This window comes from Sander vitreus, chromosome 7 (assembly GCF_031162955.1).
Source record: "Sander vitreus isolate 19-12246 chromosome 7, sanVit1, whole genome shotgun sequence".
NCBI lineage: Eukaryota > Metazoa > Chordata > Actinopteri > Perciformes > Percidae > Sander > Sander vitreus.
Genome location: NC_135861.1, coordinates 14,440,339 through 14,460,208, shown reverse-complemented (window position 1 = coordinate 14,460,208; position 19,870 = coordinate 14,440,339). Strand labels below are relative to the sequence as shown.

Below are 19,870 nucleotides of genomic sequence, written 5' to 3'. Positions count from 1 at the left end.
TGCCGCTTAAAAAAAGGTTGATTATGGATGAAGGCCAGAGCCACCAAAGTCTCCCCTCTTAAGTAAGTGCTTAGAGCAATGGCCTTCTGTACAAGTCCATGGGCGTACACACTTCACAAAAAAGTGTACACAGGGTGTGTGATGTGTGTAATGTGATAAAGTCTGTCCAGTGGGTATTGTTTTGGCAATAATGTAACAAAGTAGCCCCCCAGACATCAATAAAGTGTGCCAAAACAAATGATTCGGTTCAATACAGAAAGTAGAATTTGTATTAGCAAGGTTTTTGTATTTTATGAGATGTGTGTTTATCAGTGCTGAAATTACAACTAAGTAGTCTAGATTTATTAAAGAACTATACTTAAGTAAGATTTTTGGGTAGCTTGTACTTTACTTTAGTATTACCATTTTATGCTGCTTTATATGCTTCTACCACAGTGCATTTTGGAGGCCAGTATTGTACTTTTTACTCCACTAACTTTAATAACTTTAGTAAAATATAAATCAACTAATAATGTAGTAGTTTAAATAAATAAAGTACTTTTTTTCACCACTGGTGTTTAGTATACGTTTTGTAATGGATCCTAAAGACCGTACAGTGTTGTCTGTGCCGGTGGTGGCCCCGGTGGCCGGTAACGGTACTGAACATCCAGCAGGACTCGCTGCGTTGAGTCAGTTCGCCGAAGCACTGCGACTGGAGGGATGTGACCCCGGAACAGGACGCCCTCCTACAACAACACACCATTCAAACAGAGCATAGAAGAAAGAAAAGCTGGACCAGGAGGGGTAAGCTCATATGTCTCGTTTTCTTGACGAGGCGCACATTGCCAGGGTTTTTAAAACGATACGTGTGTTTGATTTCCGGCGTTCACACTTCTGGCAGAGCAACGGTACCTGGATCATGGTGTTTGCACCCATAGGAACTTCATTCAGGCTTTTGTCTCGGGCATGCTAGCGAGCTAGCTTCGCTGGTTAGCATTGGCTGCTTTGCAAAAGGTAGCGCGGGTTTGGTGGAGACTAAATTAAATAAATGTCAGGTTAAAATGAACGCGACTTGTAAAGTCATTGAGAGTACCGTCCATATATTTTCCCACGAAGAATATTGATTAAGATTCATGTCGAAAATGCGTTGAAGGCTTGCTGCTTGCTAGCAAGATCGCTGCTGCAGTTTGAACAGTCTGCGTCCCGCAACATGATAACAAGATCCGTTCACAGTCATGATGTGTATCATCTCTTTAAAAAAAAAAAAACGACGTTTTTTGAAGTGTTGCGTTCAGGCATTTTTGTTTGCTGTGTTATTTTTCAGTCAAGAAAAACTACCAAAAACTAAAAAAATATCAGCTAACGTGAGTGTACGTTATGCAGATCCTCGTCAGCGTTAAGGCGTTATAGTTTGGTTTATTTGTACCAACGATTATGATGTTAACATTGTACTTAACGTATCTTAACTAACGCCATCATAACCTAGATTTAGCAGACTAATGTACATGATGCACGCCTACATTAAATACATACAGACCCATTTTTCCCACTCACCAAACACCTACTAGTCACCAAGGTAATGCTTAGAGAACATTTCAAATGCTGCTACTGTATAATGTGGTCACCTTCTTTTAATTTGGTTTTCATGTGCAAGTTTTCTTTTTCACATAACTCCTTCATAGGTTTGCTATTTTGAGATCATGCCTCCCATGGATGCATTGTGCCACGCTTCCTTTTACAGAGTGTCTGCTTTCCCCCCACATGTCAGATAGCTGACAGCCCTTTGAGTGGTGAAGCTGGCACCCTGCCCGCTGCAGGGCATTGATAAGTGCTGCAGCCACTGGGTATCAGGGCTTGGCCTCAGGCGAGTGCTCTGAATCCTCCTGGCAACTAGCAGAGTTGGTCATGGACCATAGTATGTCAACCCTGCCTAGTTTGCACATTCCCCTAACTGGGTGGATTTTGGAGAGAGATTAGGAACCCTGGCTACGCTTCCCTGGCCTTGTCCCAGTCAGGGCAGGTGCTCTTCAGCGGCTGCTTGAGCCCTGAGGGGACCTCATCAGCTGCCTGTGAGCAGGGTTTTTCGGAGGGAGGGCTGGTTCATCTCACAACCTCTCGCTCTGCGTTTAGCACACACATTTGTCAGCATTAACTCAGCCCACATAGTGGCCTGTTGTGGCCTGACATGATGATACCAGAGCTGCTACGATCCATTCATGGCTTAACACCCAGTCCAAATGACGGAGGCCTCCAGATAACCACCAAGTTGTTTTAAAGAATCAAACTTGAAAGCATAGCCATCTTTTCTGTTCCCGGTTCTTTGTCTGTTGTGCATGGATTCCTGCACATTTGCAATGCATTGTATTGTCCCAAGCACATACATCCTTTAACTTTCAGAATTTTATTCCCTGCGTTCACATTGGCGCTTTTGAAATCTTGCAGCCGCTACCCCAAGGGACCGGCTTAAGGCAGCAGCTTCTGTTTCAATTCCTTTGAGGGACCCTGAGGAGTGAGCTGAGATGTTCTGAGTTCAGACCAGATTTAATTATGTTCTATAGCATGGTCTGCGAAAACCTCAGTTGTATCATTATGGTATCATGGAAACATTTGCAAGATCAGGTTGCATGAATCTTGTAATATGTATTTGTTTAAAAAAAAAATTAATTAAAAAACATACATGTTCTTAATTGAACTGTAGTAGCATTAAATGTACAAGTTATTATTTGAATTATAATAAATAAATAAAAAATGATTTTACTATCTAGGAAAAGTTTCCCAGTGACATAAGATATACATTTGTCAAATGTCATGTCCTGCCTACTGTAACTCACTCTCTGAAAGTCCTAGTATCAACTTAATGTGGCACAAAAATAGTCAAAGGACAGTTAAGCACACAGAAACCCAGCTATGTACTAAGCCTGTACAGTTGAGCAGAATTGTAAGAGTTCATGCCTCACGTGGTGACAACAAGACATGACCTACTTATCAATCATGTTTTCACAATCCAGTTCATCACCATTGTCCCCAAATACTGTAGCCATTGTTGTGGGCACTGTACATGTGAGGAGATGGCTTCACACAAAGGCAGCATGCAGACATCCAGCAAGTCTAAGCCAGATCTTTTCTGGTCTGCAATGTTTGCCTGTCTGGCTCATGCTGTTTCAGGACCCCAAGTTGCTCCGACCCAGAGGGAGTCAGTCTGCTGGGTGTAGGGCTGGTCAGCTAGTTTTCATTATGTCTCCTGCAGGTTTGGATGGGTAGAAGCTGGGCAATAGGACTGACATCACTATTGTGCTGAAAAATGTAGTGGATTAATTGACAGAAATAAATTGTCAACTATTTTTTATAATCTGTTATCAAGCAAAACTGCCATTTACTGGTCCCAGCTTCTAAATGTGACTATTTTCTCTGTTTCACAGATCTATCTTTAGATTTCCGATCGTTGTTTTGAAAACTTGGATTTTATAAACTAAACAATTGATTAATCATAAAAAATATGTGGCAGATTAATTGGCAATCAAAATAAGTCAGAAGATAATCAAATTTATGTTTATTTTACTGAATTACAGTGTGGAATTGGAATATTGTTGTGTCCTAATTTCAGTATGACCACTAGTAGTTGTTTTAATAGGTTTCGTGACAATGTTAGCCATGAGCTCATGTGTGCGTGAGTGTGTACCTGTAGTGACACAGCCGCTCCGCAGGACCAGGCCAGGCTGTTGGCAGCTCAGCTGGCAGCCACACTGAGCTTCTGGCCTACTGAAGTTTCTCGCACATTTGTTCAGGATGTTGGAGCACCTCATGATTAAATTCTTAGTTATTTTAGTCTTATCACTTTATTTAGTTATTTTAGTCTGTAGAGACTATTGACCTCTTGGGGTCTTAGAGTTCAGGCTTTTAGCGTCATTCGTGTAAAACTAAACTCAGTTTTGTCAGTCAACTTAGAGGTTTGTTTTTCTGCTTGCTGGAGGAATTTGATTTCTCAAACAATCGGACACTGTGCATCATGTGCACAGCTGATTCTAGAGCCAATAACAAGCTTGACAAGTGGACCGGTCCATGTGTGACTTGGCCAGGGCACTTTGGCAGCGTCTGCCCTCATGACCCTCAGCAAATGTGAGGGCCTATCACATTGCACACTGTAATCTCTGGCATCAGTTCCTCACTGCACTGTGTGGCCCGGTCACAGTGTTGAAATGGTCTTGAGAAATCTTCTCCATGTTTCTCTTTCCAAGTATATAAGGAATCTGGAATGTAGAGGCCATGCAAAGAATAGGCTTCTCTCTATATTTTAAGTGGCATTACTGAATGTGTGTAATTTGCAGCCATGTGCAGTAACTGTTTGACATTTTGCAGTAAACTCTAAAGTTTACAGTTATTCAAAATCACATGTGATTTTAGACTTTAGCTCTTTTTACACTGGGCACATTTTGATGGTTATATTTTATTCATCGGCGCCCCAAAAGAGTAATCTGTCTAGCTTTATTTAAGTTTAAAACTTTTTAGAAATAGCATAGCGGCAACTCTTCAATGTTTGAAGCTTAATGATGTAATGCAAACAGTGGAACATCATTAATGTTTTTTCTGCTGATTTTGCATATGTTGATCTTAACATCTTGGTATCTGAAAAATGTTTGTACTATGTTGTGATATTGATTTCAACCATATTCTAACCTATTACAGCAGATATCCAGTCTTGTGCCATGTGGGGGGGTGGGGGGCAGGGAATCAGATGGAAATTTGTGATACCATAGTAACTCAAAACATTGCTTATGTTGACAACCGTGAAGGAAATAAAAAAAAAAAAATATTTGATTCAACTTTTGCCTTCACTGTCTAAAAAAATCGGGGCATTTACAAAATGTGTTGTTGGGGGCACCTTTAAAAAATAGCAATAAGTGCATGAAGTTGCTTTTTTTTTTATGTGAAATTAGCCCAGATCAAAATGCATGATAGTTATCACCACCTTGTGCCAACATGAGTAAATAAAAAGCATACTATTGCAATTATCAGTGCATTTATATGCATCGGTGCTGTTTGTGTAAGTGTGTGTTACAGACATAAATTTAAATAAAATTAATTGAATGAAAATAAAATGATGGCTTAATGTAGGATTCGGATATTGACCTAAACTGGTAAAAAAAAAAAAAAATCGAAATCTTGGGGGCAATCTTTGCCCCTCCATAATGTTTTTTGGGGACATTCTGAGATTTCTTTTGGGCATTTTTTCCCTCTTAATTTCTGACACTGGATGACAATGGTATTGAAATACAGGCCATTCTTCAATATACAATCAGTTGCAAGCCATCTATGATACATAATTTTTCAAAAGTCAATCATATATTTTAAGAATTAAATATAATGTAATTGTTATACACAACTGAGAAACAGTATTATGTGTCCCACCACTACCACGTGTACAGATCGGAGATCTGAAGCGGGCCCTCATGCTGTTTTTTTCCTTTTAGATTTCTCAGTTCAGTATCAGTGATGCTGGGATTTAGCTGTGACGGGCTCGATGTCTCAGCTCAACCCAACATCACAACACTGACGAGCCCTACATGGGCAGAGGTGTGTGTGTGTATGCCCAGATCAGTATTGAAGAAAGCCTTTGATTACGTCTGGAATATTAGCCGAATGCGTCTGAGGCTGGCTGAGCATCCCTCGAGGGATTAGTCTTGAGCCAACCCCATTGAGAACCTCGAACATCAGGCACACACAAAGGACTCTGACAGGATCCTTATTGTGGACCGTGAAATGATTAAAGACACAATGTTACACAGAAGCGCGTGTACATCCGAATAATGCTAGAATGACCCGAGTAGACTAAACATAGTAAGGTTTCTTTCTTTCCAGAAAACTATTTATAGGTTTTAAGCAGAGTTGTGTCACTTGTAATTTTCCTCTTTGTCACTGCATCTTGATCAAATGAATCATTTTATAAGTATGTCTACGTGTGCATGTGAGTATGCTTGTTTGTTTCATTTGTATTTTGGGTGTTGATTTTTTATATATTTTTGTTTCTTATGTTGCCAAAAAACGTAAAACTTTTAAGCAGTCTTATTAGTAAGCAGCCTAGGTCTAAATTGTCGGTGTGGTCTAGATGGACTTGGTTGTTTGACGAAGTGGAAATAGAAGAGTTAGTCTTCCCAGAAGAGTTTAATCAGAGAGAACAATGAAGCGATTATTAATAATAATAATAATAATAATAATCAAAAAACAAAAACAATTCGTAATGGAAATAGTTGCAGAATTTCCACTGTCAAATATTTCAAGATACAGGCCTCTGATGATACACCAGTTTTTAATCTATGGCTTTAAAATCCTGTTGAACTGGACTTTATCTTGACCCAGTGTGTTTAAAATGTTGTAATCCAGCAGTGATACACAGGAAGACATTATTTAGAGGTTGGTTAGGTCTGTCGCAGTGAGGCATTATAAGCCAGGCAGACGAGTACCATCTGGCGCATTGTTGGAATTATGAACATGGATGGAAAGCTAGTTTGTTCAGCAGGATTGCATGGATGAAACTATCCATTACATAATCATATGCACAATGTTAATCACTGTTGTATACATGTTGTTGTCCAGTTCACTGAGTAGCAGAATTGTATTCCAGTTCTGTAGCTACTCTGCTGCCCAAAATAGTCATCTCAAATTAGTCTTTATGCCTCTTCCAGTCTGAAGAAGAATAGGTAACATCCACAAAAGAATGAGATCCGACTCTTTTCCCTTTGCTCTTTTTTAAAGTGACTCACAAACATGTCACGACAATAAAATAACATCACTGATCACCCTCATTTCCATTTCCACGTTGTTGCTTTCAACCTAGGGAGAGATACTCCCTATGGGATTTTGCACACTATGTTTGCTGTTCTTATAGCAGATATCGCTGTGAAAGTAGGATAAGATAAATGTTTTTTTCAGGCTGGTAAAAATACAAATTGCAGCTCTCGAAACAGTCAGCAGCCTGGGCAGAGATGGTACTAAATATGGCCAGTTTTCAAACTTCAAACGCAAACATCAAATGATCAGAAATGCCTCAGCCTCATGAAAGCAGAAGGCCTGTTTAATACAGATGATGAATGTGGAATATATCGGCCTTTTGTGAAGTTGTCAAGTCTCAAAATATCCCTGAATATTAATTGATGTTTGTTGTATCATCTTTGTCTTTTAAAAATCTCAAGACATGACACCTTTTGACAGAGTAATGTCCTCTACACGCTCTTCACCCTCTACTCTTTATCCGCAGTGACCGTTTTAATCCCAGCGAGCTTTTGATGCTCCTGAGTTTATATCATGCTTCATTCTTTATGTCATTTCACACTGGTAGGTCTCTCTGCCTGAAGTCTTTAGCTCTTCCATTTGTCTGGCGCTAGGAGCTTGGAAACGTGATCAAACGTGTCACTGCTGCTGATGTGAAGACACTGCCACCCCGTTCACCACCAACATGCTCCTTGAAGGTGTATTGAGCAACTGACACCGGCAAGCTCTCTCCATCTTTTCATGACTGCTTTGAGACTTCACTTGCTCTCCAATTAAACTATGCCTGACACTAAGGTGGTGAATAAAAGTGAATAACTAATGTATTCATCTTCCCCGCATTCCCTGTGTCCTGTGACCACTTTGTGTGGCTGAAAACAGACAAGAAGACAAAGTCAAGTGTTATTTGCTTGCAGTAAACGGCTACCAAAGGTTGCTATAATTATAAGGACTATGGCCAGAAGCATGGTCTCCAGCTACTCTGATCTGGATGAATCCACACACTCACAGTGGCAACCAATGGCCAACGGTGCCCCATTCATCCTCTCCCCCCCCCCCCCCGCTCTGGGAATTGGGGACGGTGAGCCAGCTTCTCAATTAAATATAACCCCACATCAAACAGCCTGTCAACATGCATTAGTGGTCCTTTGTATAGATAAGAGGCCAAAATAAATTGCCAGAACTATCATAGTCCCTGCCAGTCCCATAGGCTTTTCATGAAAGATTCTTAGCGGAGAACAAATCCTGACTTGCATACTGATATTCTCTCCATTAAATCTTATTTTCTTTCAGACCAGATTTATCCTTTTTAAAGATTTATTTTTTGTTTTTCTGTGAATTATTTCTTTTTTTAGCTATTTCAATTAGAACATGTATGCTGGATATCAAGCCGCGGCGCTATAACGGAGATCTAATGCGACAACAGCCGACCTTGATGTGCGTGTGCTATCACAGCGGAACCTATCCCTTTTCTGTCATACGCATTAGCTTTGGCAGCTCCTTTTATAGCCTTTTTTTCCCTCCCTCTTTTTCTCCCGATTTGCCTATAGTTTGCATCTCTGCAGACTGACAGAGAAAATAGTTCATTAGTTAGCCAGAGAATATCAGATGGAGCAGGCAGGGGCGTGATCTGTGTGAAAACCGCTGTGCAATATTTATGACAGCCATTCATGCTGTGAAGTGCCAAACCTGCACTGTGACTGCACTGAGACAAGGCCTCTGACTTCTAATATCACCACTGTTTGAGTTATTTGAAGTGCTTATCATCACACAGACTACAGTCTGTATTATTTACCCTAATGATAAGACATCTAGTTCCAGCATAATGCTGTATGTCTGAGAAGTCAGGTTAGAACCATTTGATAATTGAAATGCAGCCCAGTCTTATATATGTTGTTATAATAGTAATACTCCAGCTCAATGTTGCTGACTATTAGAGCCTTGACTATAGCCTTAACCTCATATCTGTCACTATAACAATAATATAAATACATAAGGAACAGAAAAAAAACAAGTGAAAATGCTATTTAGCTAACACTTTTCAACCCTGCAGGGGTGATTGTTTACACTTAAAATATTTTTAATAGAGTACCAGTTTGTCAGTTTAGTGTCAGATAGTGTGGCTGAAACAACGCAGAAATATTTTTAACTTTTAATAGCACTGAGTGTTTGCGTAATTGTTATTTTTCGCAAGTCGTGTTTAACGTGGATTTGTGTGTCCAGAGCCACAGGAGCAGGGGGCATGAACCGCGAGGAGGCCCCAGGGAAGTCTCCTGAAGACATGTACATCCAACAGAAAGTGCGGGTCCTGCTCATGCTAAAGAAAATGGGATCAAATGTAAGTGCAGTGTCTTGACTAACACAAACTGGGTATTCACAATAAAAAAAACAAAACAGAAAAAACGTTTTAGCGCTGCCTGTTGTCCAGCTCATGCACACAGTGGTTGTTTGTTTAATCAGAAAAGTCCCACATATCTTTAGACGATGTCATCCTGAAATCTGCCCCTATGAAACCTCGCCATCTTGGCCATCAAGCCCAGAAACCATCATTACCATGTCAAAATGTTTGTGTCATTGTAAGATGTAAGCAGAAGGAGAAGCTTTATAGAACTACTATGAAAAACACACAAAGTTTGGCTCTTAGAGCAAACTATTTCATGTGAAAGACCTGTGTGGAGAAGAAAAGAGAGACATCACCGTTGGTCTTTTTGAACAGCAGAAGAACTCCATATTCTGGCTGCAGCATGCATACAGCACACAAACCAGACAACAGATAAGACTTTCATTTTGTGATTTAGGCAACTCAGTAAAAAATGTTAAATAGCTGCGGCAGATCAAATCTGTTTGTGTTGGCTGTCATTTAAGGCAGCAAAAACTACAGTTGCTCGCTGAAATGAGAACCCTGAAATTACTTCTAATACTTTAATTACATGGCTATTGTTTTCGTAGGTTTGTTGGTATACATTAGATTTTTCTACAATTAGGTCTAGATTTTAAGACAACAAGCAAGTGTATGTGATAAGATGCTTTTACTTTTAGTGACTAAAAGACCAGTGTTTACACAGGTGTAAAGTCTAAGATCCAATAATCTTAAAATGTCTTAAAGACAATTTTGACAGGTCTTAAAAATTGATTGGATTATGTAGTTAACGTTACTTTTATGAAGTTTTAAATGTATTTTTGGGAAACATTTTGTTTTGATCATGCTGTAACAAAACCAACATGGAACCAATAACCACTAATGCAAACTGTGCCGCCCGGTCAGAATTTATCACAGCACTCCCAGCGAGTGTGTTGCGATGTCATGTGTGGGCTAACGTAACTACTAACTAATATATATACATTTAAACAATCAGTGTGTGAAAAACAAAACAACATTGTCTGTGGTTTGTTCTTGTTTGATAACTGGAAATGTTGTCTACTCCACTTCAGCTTACGCCCAGTGAAGAGGCTTTTCTCCGGAATTACGCAGGTGTGGTCCACAGTCAGATGAGCCAGCTACCACAGCACAACATAGACCAGGGTAAGGCTGTGATGCACACACACACACGTTTAAAGGGTAGTCATCCAGTTATTTTACAGTAGTTGGAATTTTTCATTTGTTTTTTATTCAAATTTTAGTATTTCTATGCAGGACAATAGTTAAAACTTATGTAGTTTTAGTTTTAATATTTAGATGTTTGAAGGTATAAGGATAGAAGGCGTTTATGAAACGCACCTAAATTAGCTCACAAACACCACCTTCACATATCACAGAAGTGCTACTTTTGCCCAGACCAAAAACAAGGGGAAATCCCTCCACACACATTACTCCTCCTGAGTCCTTAACCCCAGCAGGCCTAACAGGTTTCCTGACTGTACACTGAGGCTGACTCAGCATCCCACCAGAACTGTGAGATTATTCACACAGCAAACAGTTTGGCTGACTGGAACCGAGTGACTCACCCTCAGTATGAGTGCATCGCTGCTTTCACCACTGCTTCTCACAAGTGGCCTAGACAGTTCAAATATGGATTTGTTTATATGATAAAGCAAATCACCGTTTACAATGGTTGTTATAAGACGTATAAGAGGTTTACTCTGAAATTTGACTTTACATACAATGGTCATGCCTTTTCAGGGCACCAGAGGGCACTGTTGCTCTGTCTTTATCTCCTCTACAGTTTGCACATTTTTTTAAACCATAAGATGGCGCTACATGAAACAAAACGTGGAGAGGCACTGCAGTTACCTGAGAAATCAGCAGCAAATTGTCCCAGATTATTTTCATATTTTCCGTAAATAGACTTATCAGCTGCTTTTCAGGCTCAGTCCAAACACAGCTGTCAGATAGGAGCCCTGCTGTCCTCCTGTGGTAAACCTGCTGGAGTCCAGGCCTTGCTTTGTCGCTTATGATATTGGTCCCTCAGGGGAGCGTTAGTTCAGGAAAATTGCCTGCGACACTTCACCTACAGTGATGAGTTATGTCTCCTTGTCCGTGTCCTTTCTCTGCAAGGAAACAATCAGCTTTGTTTGAATTAGGTTTATGATTATACAGGGTGTTAAGGAGGCAAGTAAAAGGCACGGTGACTTTGTCTTTTTCTACTTCTCTGGTGTTTTTTATTATCTTTGTTTTAACCTGTGGGGTATTAAAACTGCATTGTCACATTTTGTTAAATTCAACCGTTCTGCAATATGCGATGCATCATTAGAATTGTAATGTGGATCGTTGCATAATGGGCATTGTAAATTGCATTATTACAGTGTGTTTCTTCATAAAGCAGCAGAACATGAAGCATTGCATCATGTAGGAGGGATTGTAGCACGTCTTAAAAAGTGCAGCACCAAAAGTGAGATCAGCACAGATTTTAAGTCATTAATTTATCAAGGATGATTTCGGTCTGGTTAAACAACTAAGCCGTAGCTGTGAGTCTGTGCGACATACCCTCTGTCTTCTGGTCTCTGTCTTCATGCCCTTTAGTAGATACAGGACTCCATGTCTCTGTGCTGTCAGTACTGCTAAGAAGAGCCTCATTCATTATGGACGAAAACGGCTGGTGTAAGGTGCTCAGAGTATGCATTATACATCACAAAAACAGACACATTTAGTGTCATTTGGCAGCCTGCCATGTCGTCTGTGTGCAAATAAATTATTTGTGGGCTGCAGCCTAAGTACTGTGATTAGGCATCGTGGAGATAGCCGAGAATGAATCACTTTTAAATATTCAACGCTGAAGGACAGCAGTTTGTAGGTATCAGCACATTCGGGATCCTTTGACTGTGGTGTGAAGAGGGAAGACCACTATTTGATCTCATTTAGACTTGGTAATTGGGGGAGTAGATCAAAGGAAACATTTTATTGCCTAGCAAAAATTGCCAAACAAAAAATTGATTGAATAGTGGGAAATATTACAAAGACATCACAGTATATTGAATTTCAGTGTGTTAGTTGTACTGGACATGAGTGACGAGGTAAATCAGGCTGTACTCTCTGTGGTTCACTCTGTTCTCACTTCACTAGAATGACAGTGGACCTTTTCCCTCATCTTCCTGTATGCAGCAGTAGTACTGTCTGTCCCAGTTGACCATCACACAGTGCCGCAGGCAGACAGACACACACCTTCTGTGATGAGTCAGCACATTTCCAGGCAAAGGTTGTTTGTCAGCGCCTGATCTCATATCATTGACGTATCTATCTGCTCGAAGCAGTGCCACCTTCAGACCTCATACCGGTCTGGTCTGGTCGAGTAGTTTCAGTTTATTTAATTTTTTTCTGTACAGGTTATCTTGAGCAACATTTTCCAATTGTGAGAAGGACAGTTTTAAAGAATATCGTCATCCACTTTGTTTTGAGTTCTGAATATGTCTAGTCTGAGCTGTAGACATTATTGTTGATACCATTTGACAAAGCACTTTTCAAATGCCTCTCAACCTCTCCTCCACAGGCTTATGATGGAAATTTTGTTTGGTAATAAAAACACCTATCATTGCTGCTCTGCTTGCTGTTTTGAAGAGTAATACTTTAGAGTGGGGGGCTCACTCCTTTCAACTTGTCCAATGATACTGTTTAGTCTGCTACTTTTAAAGGTTCATAAAATCTTTTATCACCCCTTATACAATACAAGTTGTCAATGTTGTCAAAACATTTAAGTTATTAGCACTGGGGCCACCATTAGAGGTCAGATGGCTCCAACCAAAGAGATTCAGGCACCATATCCCGCGGGGACAGACAGAGGACCGCTGAACATGCTGATGCAAGATGCTCCAATACCAGCGTCCTCGAGGGCTCTCAGCTTGGAGCGATAGTGTCACGTGTCAGACATGGCCTCATCGATCGAGTCGCGGCATGCTTAGAGGGCACTGAAGGCACTATGCCGTTGTGGAGAAACGCTCAGGTATTGATTAATCTAATTCAAGGCCAGGCTGAATTCAGGAAATGTTAAATAGAAGTTTAAGTGCGAGAGCAGACAAAAGCTAATGTGACAAATGGATACCATCATTGCTGTTGTCAGCTTTAACATATTCTGATAAGAAAACACATCTCTAAGACAGTCTAATCTATCCAGAGATGATGTCATCCTTCATCACATGTGATTGGTGTGACATGTGACTGATTGGAAATGTTGCTCTAACCCTAAATCATTCCCTCTGCTCAGCTGTCGAATGGTATTCTGGTTCCTCGTAAGAAACGAGAGAAAACCAACTCGGGGCTTGGCGCTCATATTTCTTTTAAGTCTATGGGTCACGGAATTTGCATTTCAGATCATTTAATTGGCTGATTACCATACATGCAAATACATAATTTTGTTTTGCAATTTTAATCAGGCCAAAGAGGAATTCTCTGCCAAAGGCTCTGGAGCTTTTTTCTCATTCAGCTTTCTCGCTGAAATACCTTGATGTAGCTGAATTTTGGCTGCGCAGAGGAACGGAGGATGGCGGGCGAGTAGGAGTTTGCATTCTCTGTTTAAACGTTATCGTGATTGAAAATGAAGTGTGAACTCATTAAGTAAGGCCTGGGTTTTTGGGTCTGTGTTTCAGTGTAAATTGTGTAAAATCTTTGGGTAATACTGAATAAAATGTCTCTTTGTGGTGCACAGAGTTTTTTGCGGCACAGCAGTTACAGCATAATATGGGGAGTACAGATGTTTTGTCTTCCCCCTTTTAACTCTCTTATTTGGAGCTTTTTATGACTGACATCATGTCACTTTAAACAATACAGTTTGTCAGAGAAACACATAAATGCAGCAATCTCAGGACTTGTCATCCTGTCTTAAATGACAAGGAAAGTTTAGTCTTCCCCTGAAGGATGTCTAAGGGCCTCAACAAAAGAGGATAGACGAGGATGGGGTTGCCATAGCAACCTCAGTTGTCCCAGGAAAGCTAAGGTTCCCTGTGGGCTCTGGTGTTGCTGCAACGTGCTGCATCGATAGATTGGAGCAGGTGTCATTAGGGGGGTCTGAAGGCTAGCTGGAGTGCTAATTACACAGTCAGAGAGTGATATTACAATCTCTCTCTGTCGGTCTCATCCCTTCTTACAGAAATATGGCCTCTTGTTTCAAATGTTGCAGCAGCCATGCACTGTCAATACACAATCTTTTTTCCCGTGTTACAATCCTGGTATAACACAATCCTTAAACTCACCTCTTCAAATGAAAGCCATGTGACATCGAGTAACGCCTTTGTTTAGCGACTCGTGTCAGGGCAGAGTACTACAGATTCCTTCTTTATCCTGTCTGTCACTGCAGCATGAATCCGAGCCAGAGACTCAGATTTATGAAGTGCCACGTCTACCTGACTCAACTGACTGAAACACCGAGGCTTTACTTCTCACATACACTCTAATCTCAGTCCCAAATATGTAATAGGTATGTGGTCGTATAGACAAATGTTACAGGATAGTTAGTACAACTTTACAAACACATTTTCTTTCTAATGATCTCTGCTCCTTTGGCAACAAAAGAAGTGTAATCAAACTGATTTTGAATTCTGGACCTGCTCCCTAAAAATCTGCTGCCTAAGATAATTTGCTTTTTGGATGTGGCCTATAAAGTGTGTAATTCAGTAAAATCCCTCTTTAAGGGATCCATTTAGAAGAGAAAAATGACTTGTTTGCTGCTGTTCAACCTTATTTCGAAGCTTGTTAAATCTCTGAAATATCACCCTGTAAAGGGAAGAACAAACTGTTGCACAAATCTGACATTCACTTGAATCTTAAATCAATCATTTGCATATGTTATGTACTTAATTCACCGTTTCTGTTTAAAAATCTACAGTACCTGGAATTGAATTGATATTACCATCTTTTTTGGACACTTCTATCATTGTCATATTATGATAAATCGTTTTGCTGAAGCTCATTACAATAGACAAAATCAATTCCCAGATCCTCTTTATTTTTAGCCTTAAATTATGAAGTAAATTACATTATATTTTTTTAAAACACCATCAAACCAACAAATACCATCAAAATAATGATCAAGCAGTAGTATGAAGTAGTAGTGTGCAGTTATGTGACTCTGAAATAGCAGATTAATCCCTAAATGCGTTGTGTTAAAGTAGACCCACTGTGTTTGTTGATGTCAACATGTTGAGCTGGACCACACACACACACACATTCCTCTGTTGTGTGCCGTGCTTCTTAACCCGCCCTGCTGTCGTTTTTAATGGGGGGGGGAGAGAATCTCGTGTCCTTATCCTCTCAGCTGACCCTGCACAGAGCGTGACCTCAAGTAGTGATGGTCAAATGAAGCTTTGCAAACCACTGTCTTTATTTTCTGAGCTCACTAGATGGCGCTCTCTGTTTAAAGATAAAGTTGACTCACTGAATGGCAATTCAGTGTGTTTTGAACCCTTTGTTGAACAGAGAGCGCCATCTAGTGAGCTCAGAAAATAGTCAGTGGTTCGCGAAGCTTCATTTGACCATCACTAACCTCAAGTGATGTTGCTGCTCTGCTCATTACTGCAACCCTGGAGTCATCATATGGCTGCTTCTCTGCTTATTCAGACTGCAGGGACGCAGCACGGCACCTTTAAATTCAAACAAACTCCCTTTTGGTTAATTTCACAGCTTTCTTATCCATAGAGGTTTCAGTGGAGCTTTGTGTGTTTTTAGTTAGTTTCGATTCATAGTCTCCCCGAAGTGTGACGAAAGACTTTGTTTGCTTGTGAATTAGTTCAGGTGAATAGACTGATGTTCTGATTTTCTGCTTTTAGTGGTACAAGGCTTGCAACTAATCTATTATTATTTCAACAGTGTCATTCAAAAAGTGCCCTTCAGAAATTCGCCCCAAGGGGTTGTCTTCAAATTGGTTGTCTTTTGCTGACCAACCAGACAAAACCCACAGATAGTCTTTCAGACATTTATGCGTAATAAATAACCTAAACAACTGATTAATTGCCCAAATTCCCAGTCGTTCAACCTATAGAATAATTACCAGCGGTAATTGGGTGTGATCCCATCGCAAAATGGTCTTTAGTTGTTTAAGCACTAGGTGCACACGCATTGTGATGGTGCATATTTGAACTCGAAACATGACTTTTATTTGAAAACCAAAACACTCTTGACTTTATATCGAAATAGTTCTACTTTTATCTCTATGTTCCTTTCCTGGAAAGATCATTTCAGCGAGGGCTTTTCTTCCTCTCAAAGTATTTATGGAGGACAAATTGGATGACATGCCTGTTGTTGCTGTTATTTATGTAATCCACCGTCCGCAGCCGCTCTGTTTACCCCCACCAGGCTGGGTGAGGAGCAGATCAGTGCACCGTGGAGGGAGGGGCCGGAGAACGGCCGGACACAGAGCTGCATCCTAACAAACTAAAAGCTGTTTGCTCATAGGCAGCAGCCTACCCTCCACTGATGCAGTCTGATTTTTATCTGTCGCTAGGCAACAACTTTGAGGGACCTGTCTCCATCGTGTTGGCATGAGCTTGTTTTGTGTGTGTGTGTGTGTGTCTGTCTGTGTGTGTATTGTATGTGTGTTTGTGGCAGGGCGAAGTCCGCACAGGACTCTCAGGCAAAGTAAAACCGATATAGCCCAGCCAGCCACTTAGCTTGGTGGAAGTAGTTTGAGAGCATTTCTGCTGCTCATTCGGCTCAAGTTGCACAGTGTTTGACATGTCCTTCCTCTGAACTGCCCGTTTCACAAGGGTGAACTCCTTCACGCAAGCACAAAATGATTCAGACTGACTTTTATTGTGATAAATGGGTGTTATTGCAAGTTCCTGTGCTAAAACATAATCTTGTACAGCAGTGCTATTCAGCAGTAGTGTCTGCAAGTCGAGTTTCCCTTCGTGTGTGGCATTACATAATTGTCTTTTGTTCAAGCATCATTATCCCTACGTGCTGTCTCAAAGCAGATCAGAGCTATGTTAAAAACTGAAGATGAACAGCATACATTTTTTCCATCACTCTGTCTCTAGTTTCTTTGCCATAATCTCATTTGGTAGGCCAATAAGCTTACAAGAGGAACTTGAGAGTTCATATTAAAGGGTACCCTCCCCCAAAAGTCTTGATCTTACCAAGCTCCCCATGACCTGAATGCAGCGTAGAAAGATGCTTATTATCTTCCCCGTAGGGATAGCCAAATGAAACACAACATTTTGTGTTTGGGAGGGTCTGTGCTGTCTGATGAGGATGGTCCGCCCTTTGTGCCAAATACATGTGGAAGCTCACAGTGCCTGGCCTACTTTCATATCTCCACAATAATTAAATCTAACAAGCACTTGAGGGCTGTGGTAAAGCATTTTTTATAGCAGACTGGCACGGGGTGCTGTATGAAATCCTCTCAGCCATCTGCAAAGGTGTGTAACTCGGTGTTAATGATATTTATGTCATCATAGCTTGTCGAATGTTTTTATTTCAATGCGTAATCATCTGTAGGCTATGGCACCTAGTTGTCATTCGTACCTCTCATCTTTAAGAGATGTTTTTAATTATGGGGTTCGAGGAGAGGATCACTTTACTTCCATTACCAAGAAGTAAATGCATTTCACCAGGCTGTCGAGCATGACAGTGCAAGAGGGATTTTAATATATCCCTACTTCATCTGGCAGAAGTGTTTTTAGCGCTTTCTCTCTCTGTCTCTCTCTCAGTCTCTCTGTCTGTCTCTCTTTCTCTCTCTGCGGAGGGTCTAGGGACTGAATTGCTCAAATTGAAACTTGTCAAGTCCTTGCCAAAAAAAGAGGCCTATATGAAAGAACAGTGCTGAAGGAGCATTGTGTATTTTATTTAATATTACTCAAATAGAATTGGAAAATGTATATCCATTTATCAGAGAAAATCTGTCTCAGCAGGTGTGGGCAGGCCAAAATGACTTGATGAATTGCACTTGGCAACAGACTGAGTGATTCCTTGTTAAATAAAAGCCAGCTGACAAACTCTCATTGTGTAGCCGGGAGGACCCATTAGTTGACTCAACCCATACGAGACTGTAAGTATCCGTTTGTCCTCATTAACTTGGTAAAAGTGAAAGAGGCACAAAAGGCGAAGAAATGAATCAGACCTTGTGTGCTGTAGATCATTTCAGTCTCTTTTCTGCGGGAGCCATTGGTTCTTTTTCCACAGCTTAGTGAGGTTGATATCATCAGCTGGAATCTAGTATTGTTTACTCACAGACAATCTTGTGCCTCACAACCTGAGCTGCAATAGCAGAGGAGATAGAATGGCATTGAAGCCTCAGATCTAAGCATTATCATGGCAGAGCAGGATGCTGCTGTCAGCGGGCCACTCACTGTGTTACGGTATCTCCCGTCAGGGCGCTGTAAAGTAATGGCAGGCTGTGGCCTTCAGGTGAACATGGCAATACTGTAGATGAAATGATTACGGCAGATTTTCATGACAGTATATTCCTGCTTCGCGTTATAGTCACAACTTACAGGATTGACAGGATACTGACAGGGTCCAATGGCCTGTACAAAACTTGTCTCCTTCCACACTTTGCACTGTATGTGCAAACGTCCCAAACACTTTTGGATAAAGCTGATTTGCCAAACAGGCAAATCAGATTGTATTGTTTGTGTTTAGCAGTTGTCAAACGCACAAATGTGAGCAGAATTCAAAATCTGATCCCAGGTGATTACTTGAGACACATTTTAGCACCTGATGCGAGGCGCTTATGGATACATCGGAATGCAGATTTCTTTTGAGTGTTTCTTACACTGTGTTTGGTTCACTTGGTAGTCTTAGGGTGTATTGCTTCACACCTAGCTCGTTTGGCGTTTTCTCTTAACATCTATGACCAATGAGAGAACAGTTTGCCTACGCACGGCATTTGTTTCCAACTTTTGGGCCGCTCTTGAATGTTGCCGTGTGAACACAAACGAACCGAGGGGCAAATGCAACATTTGCGTCAAATTAGTCCCTGAATCGAAACAAAGCAAGTGAATTATGCCCATTCATGACGTTTATTTGTTGTGCTGTTTAGTGTCACAGAAGAGCATTTTGGGTAAATATCTCTGTCTGTGTCATTTAGATGAAACTTGTTCTTGTTTGGAGGACTAACCTGACATTCTGCTGTTGGTTCTCAGGTGCAGAGGACGTGGTGATGGCGTTCTCCCGGTCAGAGACGGAGGATCGCCGACAGTGACCCTGGGCCCCCCCCCCCCAATCAATTCCACCCCACCGCCTCCCTCCCCGCCCCTGTCCCACCCCACACCTGATCCACAGCAACCCAAACTCCACAAACCTGACACTGATGAGCTCAGGAGAGGATGGGCACCCGGGAGGGACAGAAGAGGAGGGGAGAGACACCAGGAGGTGGCTGCCTCGCTCTCCCATCCCCGACTCCTCCTCATACAAGCTGGCACACCATTACCTGAGATGCACTCAAGTGCTTCACCGTGGGTTGAAGCCTCGGCAACAAGGCAGTCAGTGAAAACACTCACAAATTGTGGGATGAATATCAAATGTAGTTTTGTCTGGGTGGGTTAGTTTTGTTTTGTATTTTTTGTCTATGTTGAGACTTTAGGCAGTGTTATATCTGCTGTGGTCACTGGAGGAAGTGACCAGTCAGCAGCTGATTGAAGCAAAGAGAAATATAGTTTTGGTCAAGCAGCGAGTGTGATGATTGGTTGTGTTAGGGGAGAGATTTTTTAATTATTTCTGCTTACCCTAATGGGGCTGAAATTGTTTTTGATTTAGCTGTTGTGT

General features: G+C 41.0%; 1 protein-coding gene across 1 annotated transcript; it reads left to right on the top strand.

Moving 5' to 3' along the window:
* The first annotated feature begins 660 nt into the window (after positions 1 to 660).
* On the top strand, positions 661 to 19,635 carry ctnnbip1 (catenin, beta interacting protein 1). The gene is made up of 4 exons (XM_078254778.1): positions 661 to 783; positions 8,965 to 9,079; positions 10,174 to 10,264; positions 19,249 to 19,635. Exons 2-4 carry the CDS (start codon positions 8,984 to 8,986, stop codon positions 19,305 to 19,307), a joined length of 246 nt encoding a protein of 81 aa, XP_078110904.1. The 5' UTR covers positions 661 to 783; positions 8,965 to 8,983; the 3' UTR covers positions 19,308 to 19,635.
* The last annotated feature ends 235 nt before the right edge of the window (positions 19,636 to 19,870 follow it).